The sequence below is a fragment of the Mytilus californianus genome, unplaced genomic scaffold (genome assembly GCF_021869535.1).
Source record: "Mytilus californianus isolate M0D057914Y unplaced genomic scaffold, xbMytCali1.0.p SCAF_5, whole genome shotgun sequence".
Taxonomy (NCBI): domain Eukaryota; kingdom Metazoa; phylum Mollusca; class Bivalvia; order Mytilida; family Mytilidae; genus Mytilus; species Mytilus californianus.
Genome location: NW_026262701.1, coordinates 43,815,570 through 43,834,883, shown reverse-complemented (window position 1 = coordinate 43,834,883; position 19,314 = coordinate 43,815,570). Strand labels below are relative to the sequence as shown.

Here is a 19,314-nt window from a genome sequence, read left to right as displayed (position 1 = left end):
TTTTTTGACACATAGCTTCATTATTTTCTGCATATCTATACATCCATGGCTGTTAAATTGTTTTAGCGTTCATGATGAAGGTAAATCAAGAAAAGTACTTCGGACGACCGCAGATTACTTTAAAGTGTCTTTTTCTATGTAATGGCAGCATTTCGTTTTTCGTTTGGTATTATTTTGTATGAATCAAGAAATACTGTTAGATTAAGTAAGAATTCAATTATCGATGTATTGATTTGTAATACTGCTTAGTTTATACAGATTAATTTTAAAAACTTATGTATTCAATCTAATTGATGAAAATAATTTTTTTTTTAATATCTCCTTTATGGATTGAGACTAATAACTGGAAACAGTCTTTGAAAAAGAATCCACTTTTATAGCATGCATATCAAATGTAATCAAGATTATATGTGAAACTAAAGGAGTGTCATTCAAAAAGCAACAATAACAGACCTTATATTAAAAACAAATGCTTCATGTACTGCGTCTTCTTTTCTTATTGTTAAACATGTTGAGGTTGATTTATAAAATGTTAAGCTAAATATAAACAAAAATAATAAGGAAGGAGCATCTACCTCCAATAACATGTAGTACTATGGGTGCTCCGACTGTAGTACCAGCATCATTTGTTGATTGACACACGTATACTCCATTATCACTCAAATCCACTGTATTTATTTGCAAGGAGAACGTGGAGTTACCACTTATTTGAAATTTGTGTCCATCAGTGACAACGTTTCTGAATGTACCAGTTGAATTTCTTGTCCAAGTTGAAGTTATAACAGGCGGATAGGCAAATACTGAACACTGAAGTTTAACAGTATATCCTGCTATGACATCGTACCTATCTTGTGAATTGGTAATAACAGGTTTATCTGTAAACAAAATGATTACATAGTCATTAAGTTATTTATTTCAATGAAATCTTCTTACTTGACGCGGGACCTCGGTGACCAAGTGGTCTAAGTAGTTTTACTACTGTAATCACTAGCCAGTCAACACTAAGGTTGTGAGTTCGAACCTCGCTCGTGCGGGTGCACTCGACTCCAATCTTAATTGACTAGGATTGTCAGTTTTCCTATCGAAGGTCGGTGGTTTTCCCCGGGCATTCCGGCTTCCTCCACCAATAAAAACTGGACGCCACAAAATAGCCCAAATGTGGCCCTAAAAAGTGGCGTTAAAACACCAACATTCAATCAATCTTACTTGACGAAGGGAGACGAGGAAGTTTTAAACCAGTAGTTCCACATTTTAACCAAAAAGGTTAAATGACAAACTTGCCGTTTGCAAGGGTAATGGTTCTTTTTAAAAAGCTTTTAACTTCAGGTATAAATCCCTCAATACTCTCCAACTTCGTACTTTATTTATCCTTTTATTTTGTTTTATTCGAGTGTTTTGTAGACGAAACGCGCGTCTGGCGTTCTAAATTTTAATCATATCTATGATGAGTTATTTGACATATTGATAGTTTTAATGTAACCGAAAATCTACCAACTATGTATCTGTTTTTATTGAACAAAGACTTCTAGTCATATAAGGTTACCAACTTACTTGCTGTTACATTTAGATAGATAGGAGCACTAGATGTTGTTCCAGCCAGATTGGTACCTGTGCATGTGTACCATCCTTCATCTATACTTTTTGCCACAATTATTGTAAGCGAGGGCATATTAGGTAACGAACCACTGTAATCTGGAGTCATAACATCAATTTTCTTTAGATTTCCACTATCATTACGGTACCATATTACTTCTGTGACTGTCGGAACACCATATATCATACATTGTAACATTATGTTACTACCAAACTGTACTGTATAATATCGTAAACCGACACTCACAACTGGTAAATCTAAAAAATCAAGACAGAGCTAAAATAACACAGGAAAATTCAAAAATAAATTGACAAGAGCAAAATATATCAAAATGTGAAATTTTTTTATATCCTATCATTAATTCATCTAGCTGTACTGTAATGTCAGCATAAGAAAGATAAAATTAATAAAAACGATACTAGTTTTTTCTTCAAATTGTCTCGTACAATAGATAACAAGAATTGGTAAAAGATTTCGGTCCCATATACATTGCATATCAAAATTGTTATTTCACCAAGTTAGTTCTTCTCTCTTATACAAGGAACTACGTATACTTAAATATTCGTTCCATACAGAGTATGTTGAAATATTAATTGAGCCATTTTATTTAAACCAAACAAAATGAGTGAGGTATAATTGCTTTCCACGTATACAACAGTTGATGAACGCTGGATGTGAAAACGCTTCACACAGTATATCATGTTCTCATGAACAATGATAACAAATTGAAGGAAGCATTAATTCGAAGTTCCTGATAATAATGCAACGAACATTTAGTATATGTAAAATAAGTTTAAGTATGTGCTAACCAGAAATTATTGAGCGATGGATTTGGCTACTTATTACATGCTCCCACTTTGATACAAAATTCAAGAAACTTAAAAGAATTACGAAAAAAATGTCAGACCGCCAGAGGTAAACCAGTATAAAATATGAAAACAACACGTTATAAATTCCATGCGTCAGAAGCGCTTTTCTGAATTTACCTTCATCAGGAACGCTCAATATACTCTCTCCTGCAGAGTAGGCGTATAATATTTGTAAATGTATTTTCATGTGTTCCTATGCAAATAATGTTTGTTTGTGCATGTTGTGATGTTCTTAATTCTGTGATTGTGATAATATTCATGATGTTGGTACTTGGAAGCGAATTATTGTATTTGCGGTACTAGGTTGACAGGTCAGTTTTTATGTATTTGGTTTATCATTTATCATGTTTAAAGTAAAACACAGTAAATTTAACTTGAGGGGCATTTATTGGGATTATCAAACAATATGTAAATAACACATTGTGAAGGATACATCTATGTGTAACAAGAGATCGTTTTAATATATGGGAACTTCGTTGATAAACTCCAAGTAAAAGCAAAAAAAGAATAGCAGCAATAAAATTGCTGTTTCTTTAATTGTTATTATTTTCCTATTCAAATTTATTCTCATACACTTTCAGATCATTTTTCTTATGCTTTCTTTAATTCTTTAATTAAAATAAAAAAAATTATGTTACCTCCATTCACAGATAGTATTGAAATATTACTACTTCCTGTTCCGGCGAAACTTGTTGCTGTGCATATATATCCACCTCTGTCACTAAACCGGACACCAGTCATAACTAAATTTGGATTAGAAACTGTACTGCCATGATAATTTTGACTATCAATGATTATGTCTACAAACTGGTTTCCAACTTTCTTTTGCCATTTAACATTCGACACTAAAAGGTCTGACTTAATGCTACAATCTAATGTGACATTATTACCAAGTATTACAGCATATGAGATTTTCAATACTTCTACAATGGGTAAATCTGAAACAAAGTAACATACTGATAAATAAAAAAAAAGAAATTGCCAGTATTATATTAAAAAAGGAATGCTTAATCGCCCTTCAACCTTTGTAGTGTATTCATTGCTATGGAAGTTTTGATAATGTAGAAGACTTCATAAGTATGATTTACTTGTGACTAATCCGTTTTACTTTAATTTAGCAAATAAAATGTGCTTAAACTGATGTAGAAGTTGTTTTATTTGGTTAATTATAGATATGACAGGTTAACATTTCAAAATGAATATACTATGCATTGAATTAGCTTGGATATCTAATAATTGAGTTTTCGCCTTAAAAAATTACACAGATGCTTAACGTGTAAGCTTAACAACTAACATTACCTAACAATTACTTTACTGCAAAGAACATTTTAAATGCATGGAATAAATACATAAGGAAATTCCTGTACAAAATCAGGAATATGACAGTTGTCTTCCATTCGTTTCGTGTTTTTGAGCTTTTAATTTTGCCATTTGATTAAGGACTTTCCTTGTGAATTTTCCTTGGAGTTCGGTATTTTTGTTATTTTACTTTGATAGTATTCATTATGGCTAATTGCAAAAGCGTACTAAGGCGTGCTTGCTAATATACATTACGTTGAACGTGTTAAAGTCAAATTTCGATAATATTAGAACGCTAAAAGTTCCAATTTAAATACATTTTAATCACAGTTTTAACTTTATTATTTTTAACATATCCTTTACATTTTCACTGCAGAATTTCAATTTGAGAAAAAAAAAGTTCAAGGCTAATTATGTTTTCTTTGTACCTAATTCGGACCCAAATTTAAAGTATCTGATTTCTCCCAGGGAAAATCTTTTCCATTTCTCCAATATACTTTGAAATATGGAATCTTATCCAAAATTACTAAACGTACCTTGAACTGTTGTGATGACAGATAACATCATATTTGGTCCACTCCCAACTCCGACTTCATTTATGGCGGAACATTTGTACAATCCGATATCATCAAAATCAACATCTTTGATGGTCAAGGAAGCTTCCTGCGTTGTACCTCCTGTGTACCGACTGTCATTAGTCTGAATGGCTACTTGATCGGTTTTGCCATATGGAGTAAATAGCCAGTAGATGGAGCTAATAGGAAGATTAGATTTAATATCACAATACAATGTCACGTTGCTTCCAACTTCACTTGTGTACTGCGTGTCAGTGCTACCCACTTGTGGAATTTCTGATACTAAAAATTAAAATATGCAAATATATATTTCATAATCAATTCTTGTTAAGGCACTTAATCAAACAAGAAGTCTTTATAAAAAGTCTTGTTCTAAAAACAAAGTGACAATAAAGTGTTTAAAACATTGTTATGTCAAAAATAAATGAAGAAATCTTTTAAAAATATAGAGCAACATTCGTCTTATCTTAAGTCTCATAAGCATTATTAATGTTGTATATTATTCCAAAAACATTCTAAAGATATGATACTTATTTTAATTTGCAGAATTTTCATCTGTCGAATATTATTGATATGCCTGTCAGCAAATAAAAAAAGGTCTTACTAGATCACTGATTTACATTTTTTTTTTGAATATTTCTTTTCTCCTTACAAGTACAAACATGTTCCGAAGAATTTCGACATATGTAAAAAATAATTTGGTGATTATTCGATGCATTCCAGACTTTGTAGTATAGTATGTGTATATACTGCTGACAATTAATTTACCAATCATTAGGCCTACACCTATACTAGGAAAACACATATTCACCACTACTATTACTACCAATCTTCTATAAAGAAATGGATTCAATGGTTGAAGCACTAATGTTAATAATTTGAAACCAAACTCGTACTCCTTTTACTTGTATATTACCTGATCTCAAATCAACTAAATATGATTTACATGTATGGTTTATGATTCTAAGCATTGTATGTTTGATACATCAATGTATACATATTTGATGCATGAACTGAGCATTCTTATATAAAATCAATATGGTTAGCTGATATTTTTTTTGCACCAATTCAAAAGGCAGTGAATATTGCTTAAAACATACAAGATGATTTTATTAATTCATAAAACTACTAGACTATGTCCATTTCTTAGAATAAATATTTGAAAAGTAATATGTTTTTTTTTAAATTTTCATTTTTACCATATAACGTTAAGAGCTTCGTCACAATTTTACCAAACGTTTCCAACCAATAATGAAACTTCTTTTAATGTACAAATGTCTATTATGAATATATACAGATATATATTTGGTTGATTGATTGATTGTCTCAGGCTTAACGTTATTTTAAGTCGTTGTAAAATTATTTCTTGCTATCAGTTAGGGCGTCAACATATAAATTCAATTGGTAGGTTCTGCAAAGATGATCAGCTGAAATTTGTACTGCAACTGAAAGAAAACTGTGAATTGGGTGGGCCGAAAATTTAACCTGGCTAAAAGCCCATACGGAACATCAAATTATTGTGACATGGGTTCTTTAACGTGCAGAGACTGTGAGAGCGTTCCTTCACGAGGCTGTTGACTTAATGCAACCATTGGGTTTTTAATGTTTAAATCCAAAACGGTCAAACGGAGGCTTTTCAGAGTGGATGTATTATCGTACGGGAAGGTCCTGTTTGCCATATTCTTAGCTTATACCCCAGTCTACAATTTGGATTTTTATGAAGCAGACATGAAATGAATAAATACATCTGATCGTCTACACTATATTTGTGAAAGAAGACATGTTTTTAAAAATTACTCATGGTACGCAAAATCAGTAGTAAACACATTTAGATATCAAACGGTCATTTAGATCTGAACATTTCTAAAAGACTGAACAATAAATTATTAAGTCATTTTCAGTCTTGTAGTCTGTTTGTGAATTTTCAGACTTATCTACTGCAGTAAAAGAGGGACGAAAGATACCAGAGGGACAGTCAAACTCATAGATCGAAAACAAACTGACAACGCCATGGCCAAAAATAAAAAGACAAACAGACAAATAATAGTATAGATGACACAACATAGAAAACTAAAGACTAAGCAACACGAACCCCACCAAAAACTGGGGGTGATCTCAGGTGCTCCGGAAGGGTAAGCAGATCCTGCTCCACATGTGGCACTCGTCGTGTTGCTAATAATATTACAAATCCGGTAAATAGTCTAATTCAGTAAGTCACATTCGTGAAAAGGGAAGGGTATTGTAGTTACGACATAAGGAACATATCCGATATCATCTGTGAAAAGGTTATTCCATAACGGTCAACCAACTCGAAATGGCGTCCGTAAAATTTACGAAGGGATGATTTCAACTTCACCATTTGGAACTCTTGGCTTTAAAGCTTTCTTGTGAGCAGCCATCCTCTATCAAGGAAATCATGATAGGAAACACAAGCCCGGGAATATCGTATCAATTGAGAGATATATACTCCGTATGCAGGCGCTGCTGGAATGTTGCTACATAGAAATGGAAAGTTCACAATTGGGAAGCTGAAATCATCTCTTTTGTCGTAAAGTTTTGTTTTCAACCGACCCTCATTGTCAATTTCTAGATGTAAGTCAAGATATGAGGCAGACTTAATTGTATCTGTAGTATCCTTTATCTCTAGTTCGATGGGATAGATTCGTTCAACATAGTCACCAAATTTTGTATCATTTAGTGAGAGAACATCATCTATATAGCGGAACATAGAGTTAAAGGATATTGCTAACTTCTTATCTTTCTTCCTAAGAAGTTCCTGTAATTTAAAAACTGTTCAGACAATGCGCTTGTATTCTATTAAGATCTGTTCAGTTTATGTTCAGACTTTTCAGTATGTGTTATTTGTATACGTCAACCTCTAACTGAAAAACTACTGAACAGTCCTGAATTGACTGATAACGAATTGTCTGAACAGCAATGAGTTTTCCGCGGTGGATAAGTCTAAATATAAACTAAAAAACATAACATGATGATTTTAAGATCAAAAAGACCGGTTCTGACTATAATTCGTTTTTTAAGGGTATTCATAAATTATAAAACTTGAATGATTAACAACAGCCAACAACAAAACTATTCTCAAGATAGAAAAATGTTTGGTCCAAATGTCATACCCTAATAATTATTCAAAAACTTACTGCATATATTTGTTTCATCAATGAGTGAAAAGCCATCAGGACACTTTGACTCTTTGCTCACAACAATGCCGTCTGTTTTTGTGATGGCAGATGCTTCTTTGTCACATTGTAAGCTACTGCCATAGACGAAGAAGAGACTGTCCTTAATATTGTTTTCTATCAACAGCCCACATGCATCAGTTGTTGTCTTTGGTGTTGAAGAGTCTCCAACAACAATGAAATATGTTGTTGTGATCTAGAACATGTAAGTATTATGCAATTTAGTAAACTAAACGACGTAAGATATTGAGCTTGACTGTATTACGATTATTAAACACTGTGAAAAAAAACTCAACCCGATATGATCTTTAAGAATCAACTAAAAACCTCTTATTTGATTTGACTGTTTGACAGCAAAAACAGAGATAACAGGAATTATGAGAAACGGGTTAGTTAATTGAAAATCTATTAGTTTGGATATATAATATACTCTGAGATATCACGAGTTCAACGCAATGAAAGAGTATGGGGAACAAAAAGTCATCTGCATCTGTTACATACTTTAGAGGCAATAGTTGTTTACCGATGTTCAAACTTCATTATATCCACAAAAATACAAATGGAATGATATATAAGCATGTATGTTTTTCATTTTAAGTGAACATCCATGTACATGTACTAATGTACTAAATTTACAGAACTCATTTGAATTTTACTTGATTTACTACACTGAATTCACATTACCGATTGATTTTTACATGTTAATCGCGAAAGTAGCAATTATTCTTCAATTTTTGAATAATTTATAACACGTTATTGGTTTTGCCTAACTTCATATTTAAAGTAAAAACTGATTACAGGATAACAAGCAATCTGAGAGTATTGCATGGCAATACATAGTCCCCTACTCCCTAAGAATTCATTGTACTGGAATAAAATGACAAAAAAAGTGCGGAAAGCTGATTACTTGCGTGTATATTCTAAACCCAATGACCATAACTCTGCATAAACAATCATCTGAACAGAACAAGATTTGAACTTGATATATAACTTGTCATGGTTAAACAAAAAACAAATAAATATTTTCAAGCATGACGAAAAAAAGTGTGGAAAACTTATTCATTGCGTTAATTTTCCAAAATTTTGCAAAAATCATCAAATTCGATTTGTTACTTCTGATGGTAAAACTATATACCAAATATCACATCTTCAAGCATGACAAAAAAAAGAGAAGAAAAATGATTACTTGTGTGGATTTTCTAAGACTCCAAAGACTAAAACTCTGTACAAAATCATCAAACGAGAACAAAATTCATATATGATCTGTAACAAGGCATGATAAGACTATATACCAAATATCAAATCAGTATCTTCAAGCACAAAGAAAAAAAGTATGGAAAACTGATTTGCCGGACTGACGACGGACGGACAGACAGACAGAAGGACGGAGTGAAAACCTAAACTACCCGTCGCCTTTGCCGGAAGGAGACTAAGAATTATGTTTAGGTAGGTATTAATGTGGTAATCAGAATCTTTAGGGCTACCTACAGAACAAGACAAAAGTATATTATTTTGTACTGTTAAATAACAATGACTAAGCAGTATTTTGCTGCATCATAAATATCCAACCATGGCCACTTTGACGGACGCATGAAATTTATAATGTGTTGTATCTAAAATTGTCCGTTTATAAATTTTGGAATCATACAGAAACTACGGTTTCAACTCCCTCAGGCAAAGTTGGCCTTTGATGGATTTGGCTTTTTTAAAGGTCCTTTTAGGTGTATAGCTGTTCAATGTTTTTCGTCCTTATACATCCTTGGTTTTCAAATATTCGGTTTTGAGCGTTCCTGGTGAAGGTTAATCCAGAAAAGCGCTTCGGACGCATGCAATTTATAACGTGTTGTTTTCATTTTTGTGATACGTTTCCCCCTCATCTCTCTACATGAATAAACCTTACATCAAAACTAGACGTCGTTGAATTAGTGCTGTTGACTGCTATTGGTCCAACTGATACGAACTGGTTATTACAATAAAAAGAAATCTGCTGAATGATTGCATCATAACTATTACTAATGGCTTGATTGTGTGCCGTCTTGCAGAACAATGCAATACCAGATGTTCTGTATTTTATGTTCACGACAAGAACGTAAGTAGAAGGCGCTGTTTCTACAAAATCACAATAACTTATGTTAGAACAAAGACATATACTTTCCCTAACTTTAAAGACATATACAAAGTTTCGATTCCATTAGTACAACACTTACAAAAGATTGCGTTATAGTCTTTATAAAGTATTCATTTTTAGTACAATAAATATCATCAACTTTAAATAACGTATACCAAACATCTCTTTTTATTTATCCTGATTAAATTTCGTATTGCCCTTTTAAACCAAAAAAAAGCAGATAAAATCTGCATAAATAGTAATACTTTCATCAACATTTACTGTAATTTTTTCACAGATCAATTTCTGGATGACATTGTTCACATCGTACCTAGACATGTTGGCATAGGTAGAGGTGGGACCCATTGATTTCTTCCAGTGCATTGGTATATTTTGCTGTCACTACCATCTCTGAACATAAAGCCACTGTCACAGTTGATTTCACAAGTACCGGTATTATTGGTAAACGTACAATCTATGACAGAATAACTGACATCTGGAACATATTTCGTACATTCTGGAATGAGACAAAATAAATCATTGATTACATCCATATCATTTGAACTTTGGTGGATAGTTGTCTCATTGGCAATCATACCACATCTCCTTTTTTATATAGATACTTTCAATGATATTTTGGAGCTGAGGTATTTTTTTGTAACATGAGCCTGTCAGTGCCCACAATCAAATAATATAAAACAATATAATGTGTGTCTTTTGTTGAGAGGTAATAAAACGATTGTGTTGTCACTTCTATCTTTAAACTTCTATTCCTTGTACGAAATATGATTGTATTGGCAAGATAAGTTATTCTTCGTGGGACGACTATATTAGTTCAAATACTATAACCATGCATTATATATTATTTTTGTCAATTGAAATATTGATTGAATGTGCAAAAGTAAAATTTAGCAAAAACTTGAAATCCGAGAAAAGGTTGTCTAAATATTACACCCTAAAGGATTTACATTTCCAGTGACCGTTAGTTTTCTCGTCTGATTGTTTTACATTTATCATTTCGGGGCCTTTTATAGATTTCTATGCAGTATGGGTTTGCTCAATGTTGAAGGCTGTACGGTGACATAAATAGTGCTTACTTCTACATCATTTGGTCGCTGGTGAATAATTGTCTCATTGGCAATCATGCCACACCTTCTTATGTTTATAAATGTTATATTGGTACAGAGTGCATATATTACTATAATCCATCCTAATAACCTACCAAAATATTGGACTATCACTAGAAAATGAGGTGGATAGAGGCAGAACATTCGCCGTACAGCAATTCACTTAAGAATACCAACCCATTTCCGCAACCCGAGGTGCTAGGTTCTTAAACATTCAAAGACAAAAGTGGCTCATAACCTTTACAAGAATTTCGACTTTTGAAAATTGGCATTCGTATTGTGCCGCCACATCTAACTGGACTAGTAAAATTAGCCCTCTTTTATCGATTTGAGTGCGTATCATAACATTTTATATACAAGTTGGTATCATTACTTACTTTCGTCAACATTTAATTGTATTGGTACTCCGCGAGTTGTCCCAGCTAAGTTTGTTGCTGTGCATGTATACAAGCCTGCATCATTCAATGCTACGCTTAAAATAGTTAAAGACGGTTCAAATGCAGTTTGGTATCTTATCATGGTCTGAATATGATTATTAGCTGTAAGGTTTAAATGCCAAGATACGGACTGAACATCCGGAACGCCAGAAGTATTACACTGCAAGGTAACATTGTCGTCTTCTATTGCGTCATATAGTGTTGAACTGACAGATACAGTAGGTGGATCTGTAAAATAGACAACACGATACAATGTTCTAGTATAATTGCAAACATTACCTACAAACTCTTCGAAATCTCCAACACCAATCAGGGAGAGTCAAAGTGTCACAAAGATAAACGTTTACAAATAAATGATATACAGTGATTAAAAGAAATTAATTCAGGTTTACACTTGTTTAGTCTTAACTCAATTCTGCAAGCTTACATTTGTCGGGAAAGGTAAAGTAAAATGCATTATAATCACAAAAACTGCAAAGATCTGAATATTACAAATGTGAAACTTATCTTGTTACTTACCTCCAATAACTAATAGGATCGATGAATTGCTTTCACCTTCACCAACAAAGTTATCAACAACACAGATGTATTCTCCGTCATCTTCAAATGTTACAAAGCTAATTGTTAAAGATGGGTTGGCTACGCTACTACCACTGAACCTCACTCTGTCTATGATTATTGGTGTAAATTCTCCTGTTACTTTACGTTGCCACGAAACCTTTGTTGATGGTGGATGCGAACTAATCTCGCACCCAATTGTTACATTCTCTCCAAGAATGACGTCGTATGAATTCCGTGGTATTGTTACCATGGGAATGTCTGAGCGGAATAAATTAAGATAATGATATGAAAAATTATGAAATAACATGTTGAAGACATAACTTAACACAAAGACATAGTTTAATATCTTATTTTGTTTGCTGCGCTTTTAAATTCTTTGTTTAGAGTAAATGCTGATATTCAGTTTGTATTTACAAGTCCCAACTAGAAGATTTAAATTATTTGTAAATGTGCACTCTTTACGTTGGAAATCTGGTTTTGCAAAAAGAAAAAAAACCAACGTTTTTTTTATCTTATTATATATCTATACCCCTCCAATGTATAACAGATGAAGACTTTTTTATAAAAAAATTCTTATGAGGTTCAAGAGGTTATGATCCCATTCCAAACAAGTTTCAGTGAGCAATAATGTATGATTCTTATGCATATTGTCATACTGCTTTGACCTGACAGGGAATTGGTCAATTTACTTTGAACTGAATGTTGATCATCTATAAATATCAACATATACGTTTACCTATCATTTATAGGATATGACTTCCAATTTACCTTTTCTATACTATAACATGCCTAACTTTTTAGATATGTCGGTCAAGCCAATGCAGTTGAATTTGTTTAAGTAATAGTTATCAGCAACTTTGGGAGATTGTTTTGTGTATAAAGAATTAAAATTTGCAATAAAAAACTTACCTCCGGTAACATTGATATAAATTTGATCACTAGTTCCAATACCAACTAAATTTTCTGCAGTGCAAGTGTACCAGCCTTCATCTCCATTTTCCAAATGCCAAATAGTTAGTGAAGGAATATCAACAGTTCCACCACTGTATTTCACATGATCAATTACCATATCTGTTGTTTCATTGGTTGAACCTTTCTGCCACTTGATACTTGTAACATCTGGTGTCGCGCTAACATTACATGCAATTGTGATATTACTTGTGACGATAACGTTGTAGGAATAACTTAGCACATTGATGTTTGGAATATCTGTAAAAGCAAGTAGCCATTCAATGAAATACAGAATGATGTTCTGGGAATGATTTATAGGTTTAACGTTTAGGAAGGGTCGGTTTTAATTAGTGTGTGTACACATGCACACTACTTAAAAATATATTATTTACCTCCCTTCTCTTTTTGGCTTGTTTATATTAAAAAAATGTTATCAACGACTAGGAACAATTGGGAATTCATAAACAGAACGAAATCTCTATTCAAAGCAATTTAAAATATAGCACGATCAAAGAAAAAAATTAATTCCCTCAGAAGCAATGAAATATGGTATCATCAATTGATATAGAAACTTCGATAAATATACCTCCTATGACTGTCAAAGTTGTAAAGTTGCTGAAGCCAGTCCCGACTTGGTTCGTTGAACGACACCGATATAACCCTTGGTGTGTAAAGTTAACACGTGTTAAAGTTAAAGATGGCTGCATAATGGTTCCACCAGTTACTCTTTGTTCATCAGTATCGATATCGGTCAGGGATCCAGACGTGTTATGTTGCCAAAGGACTGATAAAAAGGTTGGATGAGATGAGATGAAACACCCCATAGTAACATTGCTACCATAAATCACAGTGTATTCTTGTGCTCCTATAGTGACATGCGGCTCATCTGAAATGTTAAACAGTAATGATTTATTTCACAGAATGTCTGTAAAGGTCAAGAAGAAGATAATGCATGGTAACATTTTTATTGCATCCTGTATAGATCAACATCAGCCAGCGGGCCGAGACTTCGCCATGTATTTTTTTTTACCTTATCATATTTTAACGATACTTCTGGTGTTTATTCAGGTTATGTGATATATGTTTCAATGTAACATCTATAGCATATGTACAAATCTATGATAAAGAAAAAAGAAAAAAGAAAATATTAGTATTATAAGATCATAAAATCTAATCAACCATATATGTTGTTACAGATATCCATTACTCGTTGTTACTGATGTATTTATAAAGGTTACTCGGGAACACGTGTATTTGTTTACTTTTAACACGTGTGTTTAAATCAAAACATGTTTATGTTTAATTTGATTGGACCATCAGTAAGTTATTACCGGTTTAAGTTATATCAATCATGATAACTTCATGCTAGAATTTTAGCGCTAAAATTATAATAAGATATCTAGAATTGTCATTCGAGGTTCGCCTATCCGACAGAAAGGTTCGTTTTTTCTTAAATCGCCACTTGGTAAAATGTCCGAATCTTCTCCACGTCTGGAATTGAATGAAGACATACTACTCGAAGGAGATAATAGTTTACCGCCACCTAATATTCATAAAGCAGCTGATAAGTCGTCTGATTTGGTAGATACTGTAGAGCTTTTTAAGACAATTTTAGACAGCAAGTTAGGTGAGTTGAAATCTGAACTCATACAAGAACAAGATTGCCTTAAGAGAAAAATTAAGGAGGACGTCACTCTAAAATTTAAGGGGGAAGGAAACAGAATTCAGTACGCCTTTAACGAGGAATTATTAGACACTGTTAATAAACTTTCAAAATTCATCCCTAACTCCAATACTCAAGCCTATAGATTAGTTCTTGACATAACTGATAAGATCAAAAGCCGTAATAAGAAAATACGCATAGCTGATGCTTCCCCTGCTGGTTGGGGAACCGTTAGGGAATACGAATCCAATGCCGTGGCTTCAGATTCTGAAGATGAGAGAAAGATACGACAAGCTGAGACCAGAGCTATCCGTACCTCCAAGGAGAAGTCAAAATCTCGCCAGCAACCTTACCCAAAAAATCCGCCTCGTCAACAACCTGCGGAATCTTATGGTAACCCTGCTTACGCTCAGCATTATCAACGTAATCAGCAACAGCCCTTTCGTGGGAGCTTCGCAAGGCGTGAGCCTTGCTCAATCGACACGTGCCACTACTGCAAGCAACAAGGCCACTGGAGAAAAAACTGTCCTCTTCTCGCCAGTCTCAGGTCATCCAACAGCAACTCCACAACCTACCAGAAGTAGTAAAGTAGGGCCTGAACGTCACTCTCCAGTCATTGTGAATGATAAGTATTTAGACACTATTAATGACCAATTTTCTACATGTTTTGTTGATAACGATTATATAGAATCTTTTTTAGATCAAGTTCAATATTTTGAAAATTGTCAGTCATATGATAAATTTAAAGGGGTGAAAGGTAGATTAGCTTGTCATGTAAAGTATTGGGAAAATATAGGTGCTTGTCCTTTTGTGCTTGATACAATAAAAAATGGTTATGTTATTCCATTTATAGATACACCTTTTAAAATGTACCACAGAAATAATAGATCAGCACGGCAGAATACTGAATTTGTCACAAAGTCAATTGAAGATTTAGTTCAAATAGGTTGCGTAATTAAAGTGCCTTTTCAACCATATGTGGTAAATCCATTGAGTGTTGCTACTCAAAAGTCCGGTAAGAAACGACTTATTTTAGATATGAGTCAATTGAATAAACACATAAAGCGCGAAAAAATAAAATTTGAGGATTGGAAGTTAGCTATACAATATTTTGACAAAGATATGTATCTGTTTAAGTTTGATTTAAAATCTGGTTATTTTCACTTAGACATATGCTCACAGCAACAGACTTTCTTAGGTTTTCAGTGGGAAGGTCAATTTTATTGCTATACTGTTTTAGCTTTCGGAATTACTACCGGTCCGTACATTTTTACTAAATGTTTGAGGCCACTAGTAAAATTTTGGCGTGGAAACGGTATAAAAGTTGTTTTGTATTTAGATGATGGATTTGGCATGAGTCCAGATGTAAATACATGTAATGAGCAATCGTCCTTCGTAAAAAGGTCTTTGATTGATGCTGGTTTCCTTATTAACGAGGAGAAGTCTGTTTTTAAACCTGTTACCGAGTTAGAATGGTTGGGAATAGTTTGGAACTCGAAAGAATACAAATTATCTATTACTCAACGTCGAGTTGACGATTTGATTTTCTCATTGAATGTAATTTTGGCTAAATTTCCCTATGTTACAGCTAGATCTTTAGCTCAGGTTGTAGGTAGAATTATTTCTATGACTCCCGTAATCGGAAATGTGGCTAGAATTATGTCAAAGTTCTGTTACATGGAAATTGAAAGTAGAATTGGGTGGGATATTCCCATTACAGGGTACAAACCCGTCGAGGTTTTATCAGAGTTAAAGTTCTGGTTAGAAAATGTCACCATGATTAACTATCGTAATTTATGTCATTACAGTAAATCTTCTGTTGTCATATACTCAGATGCTAGTAATATTGCCGCTGGTGCATACACCGTTGAATTAGAAAATAAGATTTTCCATAAGATGTGGACATGTAGTGAAACGGTACAAAGCTCCACATGGAGAGAGCTGAAAGCTATAGAGTTGGCCCTTTTTTCTTTTAAGAATAGTTTCACAGGAAAAACTATAAAGTGGTTTACTGACAATCAAAATTGTGTCAAAATTGTTAATTCGGGAAGTATGAAAGAAAATCTTCATGTTATAGCAAAATCTATTTTTTCATTTTGCATTCAAAAAGGAATATCAATTGACATTCAATGGATTCCCAGAAAAGAAAATGAAAAGGCTGATTATATCAGCAAAATGGTTGATTTCGAGGACTGGGGAGTCACACATATATTTTTCAATTTTTTAAATGATATGTGGGGTCCTTATTCGATTGACAGGTTTGCAAGTGTCGAAAATAGAAAAGTTATGAGATTTAACTCCTTATTTTGGCAACCTGATTCTGAAGCAGTTGATGCATTTTCTCAAGTTTGGACCAATGAAAATAATTGGCTAGTTCCACCAATTAATCTTGTGATACGATCGATTAAACACATTATAGCTTGTAAAGCTCGAGGCACGTTAGTTGTGCCTAAGTGGATTTCTGCTGCATTCTGGCCTTTGATATTCGATAAACATCTGATTTATCAAGATTACGTAAAAGATGTTATTGTGTTTAAAAATACTGATGGTATTTATAAGCAAGGTTCGAATAAGAATACGATATTCGGAATTGAACCGTTTGGTTCGCCAGTTTTGGCTGTTTTGCTAGATGCATCTTAGACATGGCCCTAATATATATAGATATATTTTAGCAGGCATGGTCTGTTTGTGACATGGCCCTAATATATATATAGATATATTGTAGCAGTCATGGTCTGTTTGTGACATGGCCCTAGTATATGTATATTGTAGCAGGCATGGGTGTTTATGTTGACATGGCCCTAGTATCGGTAATGATATTGTAGCAGGCTTGGTTTTTTATTTGACATGGCCCTAGTATCTATAATGATATTTTAGCAGGCATGGTAATTTGTTTTACAGTTTATGGCCCTAGTATCTATAAAGATATTGTAGCTGGCGTTGAAATATTTGAATATATATTATATTTTACTGTGTATAGAAATCTGAAATATGCTAATAATTCGTCCTCTGTATATGTATATAAAATGTTATTGCAATTTTACGTTTTTCAGATATTTTTTCAGTAGGACATTGGTCAGACTTTAATTCACAAGTTGCCTCTAATAATGATCTCAGCAGTTTGTTCAAACAGTTACCAGAATTCCTTCTTTCGTCCAAGGCTGCGAGTACTCAGAAGAAATATAGATATGCCTTCAATTCATGGTGTAAGTGGACTAGTCAATATTCTTTTTCACCATTGCCAGCATCTCATTTACATATTTCTTTATATTTAATTCATTTGTCTGAAACTGCAAAATCGGTTTCAAAATTAAATGATGCTTTTTACGCCATAAAATGGGCACATAAATTAGCTGGCGTTGCTGATCCCAGTGAAAATAATCTAGTTGCATCTGTTCTTGAAGGGGCTCATAGAAAAATAGGTCATTCAGTTGTCAAAAAAGAACCTATCACACCGCATATTTTGAAAAATATTGTATGTAAATATGCTAATAATACTTGTAATTTAAAAGATGTAAGAATAGCATGTATGTGTTTATTAGCCTATGCTGGCTTTTTAAGATTCTCCGAGTTAGCTAACTTGAGAAGGTCTGATATACAGTTTTCCCCTACTTACCTTACACTTCATTTAGTCAAGAGTAAAACTGATGTATATAGGGAAGGGAAAGATGTTGTCATTTCAAAAACAGGGAATATTACATGCCCGGTAGATGTACTTCAGCGTTATCTAAAGTTAGCTAACATTCCTGAAGAATCGAATGATTTTATTTTTAGATCTATTTGTTATTGTAAATCTTTGAATATATACAAACTTAGAAAGAGTAGTCATATTTCTTACACCAGAGCCAGAGAGTTATTGTTATCTGCACTTGACAGTTTAGGTCTTGATAAAAAACAGTTTGGCTTACATAGTTTGAGGTCAGGAGGAGCTACTGCCGCGGCAGAAGCTGGAATAGATGACCGGTTGTTTAAGAAACACGGGAGATGGAAAAGTGATAAAGCCAAAGATGGTTATGTTAAAGAGAGTATACTCAACAGATTGTCAGTATCTAAGAATTTAGGATTGTAATTTATATTGTTTGTCCCCCCTTTTTCTTTATGTCCCTTTCTTTATCAATCGAAGCTTTCTGTGCTGTCGGGGCGAGCTGATAACCAAAAACTGTGTTGAGTTTTTACTTTGTAAATGCTTTATGTTCGTTTGAAGTATTGAATAAGAACATAAATGTATTTATAAAGGTTACTCGGGAACACGTGTATTTGTTTACTTTTAACACGTGTGTTTAAATCAAAACATGTTTATGTTTAATTTGATTGGACCATCAGTAAGTTATTACCGGTTTAAGTTATATCAATCATGATAACTTCATGCTAGAATTTTAGCGCTAAAATTATAATAAGATATCTAGAATTGTCATTCGAGGTTCGCCTATCCGACAGAAAGGTTCGTTTTCCCACCCACCCACCCCTTTTATTAAGACTTCATAGGAATGTGAATCAGTATGTTATGTAGAAAATAGTTGATAAAATACATGTATGTAAATCGAAATGATTTTTTCTTCAACTTATAGAACATTTTTCTATTGTAGATTGTGTTTATATGTGATGGCAGCGGTCGATGACAGCAAATTGGACATTTGTTTATTGTTTATAATAAAAATAAGCTTTCTGTGCTGTCGGGGCGAGCTGATAACCAAAAACTGTGTTGAGTTTTTACTTTGTAAATGCTTTATGTTCGTTTGAAGTATTGAATAAGAACATAAATGTATTATATTACAATGTACACCTGAAGTTTTGTATACTTTGTATTAATAATAAAAAGAAATTTACCTTAATTCATTTAAATAGTGACAACTGTTTATGTCATATAATCTGACTGTAAATGTAAAATGTTTCCGAACGAAAAATTAAATAGCAAAAAAAAAAACTTTTTGGCTTTA

At 33.2% G+C, this 19,314-nt stretch overlaps 2 protein-coding genes across 10 annotated transcripts in view; one reads left to right on the top strand and one right to left on the bottom strand.

Annotated features, from left to right (window-relative positions):
• The window catches only part of LOC127702262 (hemicentin-1-like), a 56,696-nt gene that overhangs the window by 19,415 nt on the left and 17,967 nt on the right, over positions 1–19,314 (bottom strand). For all 6 annotated transcript variants that reach the window (XM_052206380.1, XM_052206385.1, XM_052206382.1 and 3 more), the window contains exons 10-20: positions 13,301–13,600; positions 12,673–12,972; positions 11,722–12,021; positions 11,143–11,430; positions 9,970–10,155; positions 9,432–9,640; positions 7,493–7,727; positions 4,299–4,619; positions 3,102–3,401; positions 1,552–1,851; positions 576–875 (exon numbers count right to left, since the gene is read on the bottom strand). In XM_052206380.1, the coding sequence (XP_052062340.1) occupies positions 576–875; positions 1,552–1,851; positions 3,102–3,401; positions 4,299–4,619; positions 7,493–7,727; positions 9,432–9,640; positions 9,970–10,155; positions 11,143–11,430; positions 11,722–12,021; positions 12,673–12,972; positions 13,301–13,600 (3,039 nt within the window). The remainder of the gene's footprint in view (positions 1–575; positions 876–1,551; positions 1,852–3,101; positions 3,402–4,298; positions 4,620–7,492; positions 7,728–9,431; positions 9,641–9,969; positions 10,156–11,142; positions 11,431–11,721; positions 12,022–12,672; positions 12,973–13,300; positions 13,601–19,314) is intronic.
• LOC127702264 (integrase/recombinase xerD homolog) lies at positions 13,938–19,136 on the top strand. Of its 4 annotated transcripts, XM_052206393.1 has the most exons (3): positions 13,938–15,392; positions 17,431–17,583; positions 18,964–19,136. In XM_052206393.1, the coding sequence occupies exons 1-3, from the start codon at positions 14,582–14,584 to the stop codon at positions 18,978–18,980; spliced, it is 981 nt and encodes a 326-aa protein (XP_052062353.1). In that variant the 5' UTR covers positions 13,938–14,581; the 3' UTR covers positions 18,981–19,136. The 4 variants fall into 4 exon arrangements, 3 of the variants coding, with proteins under 3 accessions (XP_052062353.1, XP_052062352.1, XP_052062351.1); XM_052206392.1 differs by lacking the exon at positions 18,964–19,136 and having other exon boundaries at positions 13,938–15,002; positions 17,422–18,954; XM_052206391.1 differs by lacking the exon at positions 18,964–19,136 and having other exon boundaries at positions 17,431–18,954.

What these genes read in the sequence shown, in the direction of transcription:
- LOC127702264 (XM_052206391.1), top strand. Translation starts at nt 14,582, where the DNA reads ATGCTTCCCCTGCTGGTTGGGGAACCGTTAGGGAATACGAATCCAATG. An exon ending in TGTTGCTACTCAAAAGTCCG is followed by an intron (nt 15,393 to 17,430) that starts GTAAGAAACGAC and finishes TACGTTTTTCAG; the next exon opens with ATATTTTTTCAGTAGGACAT.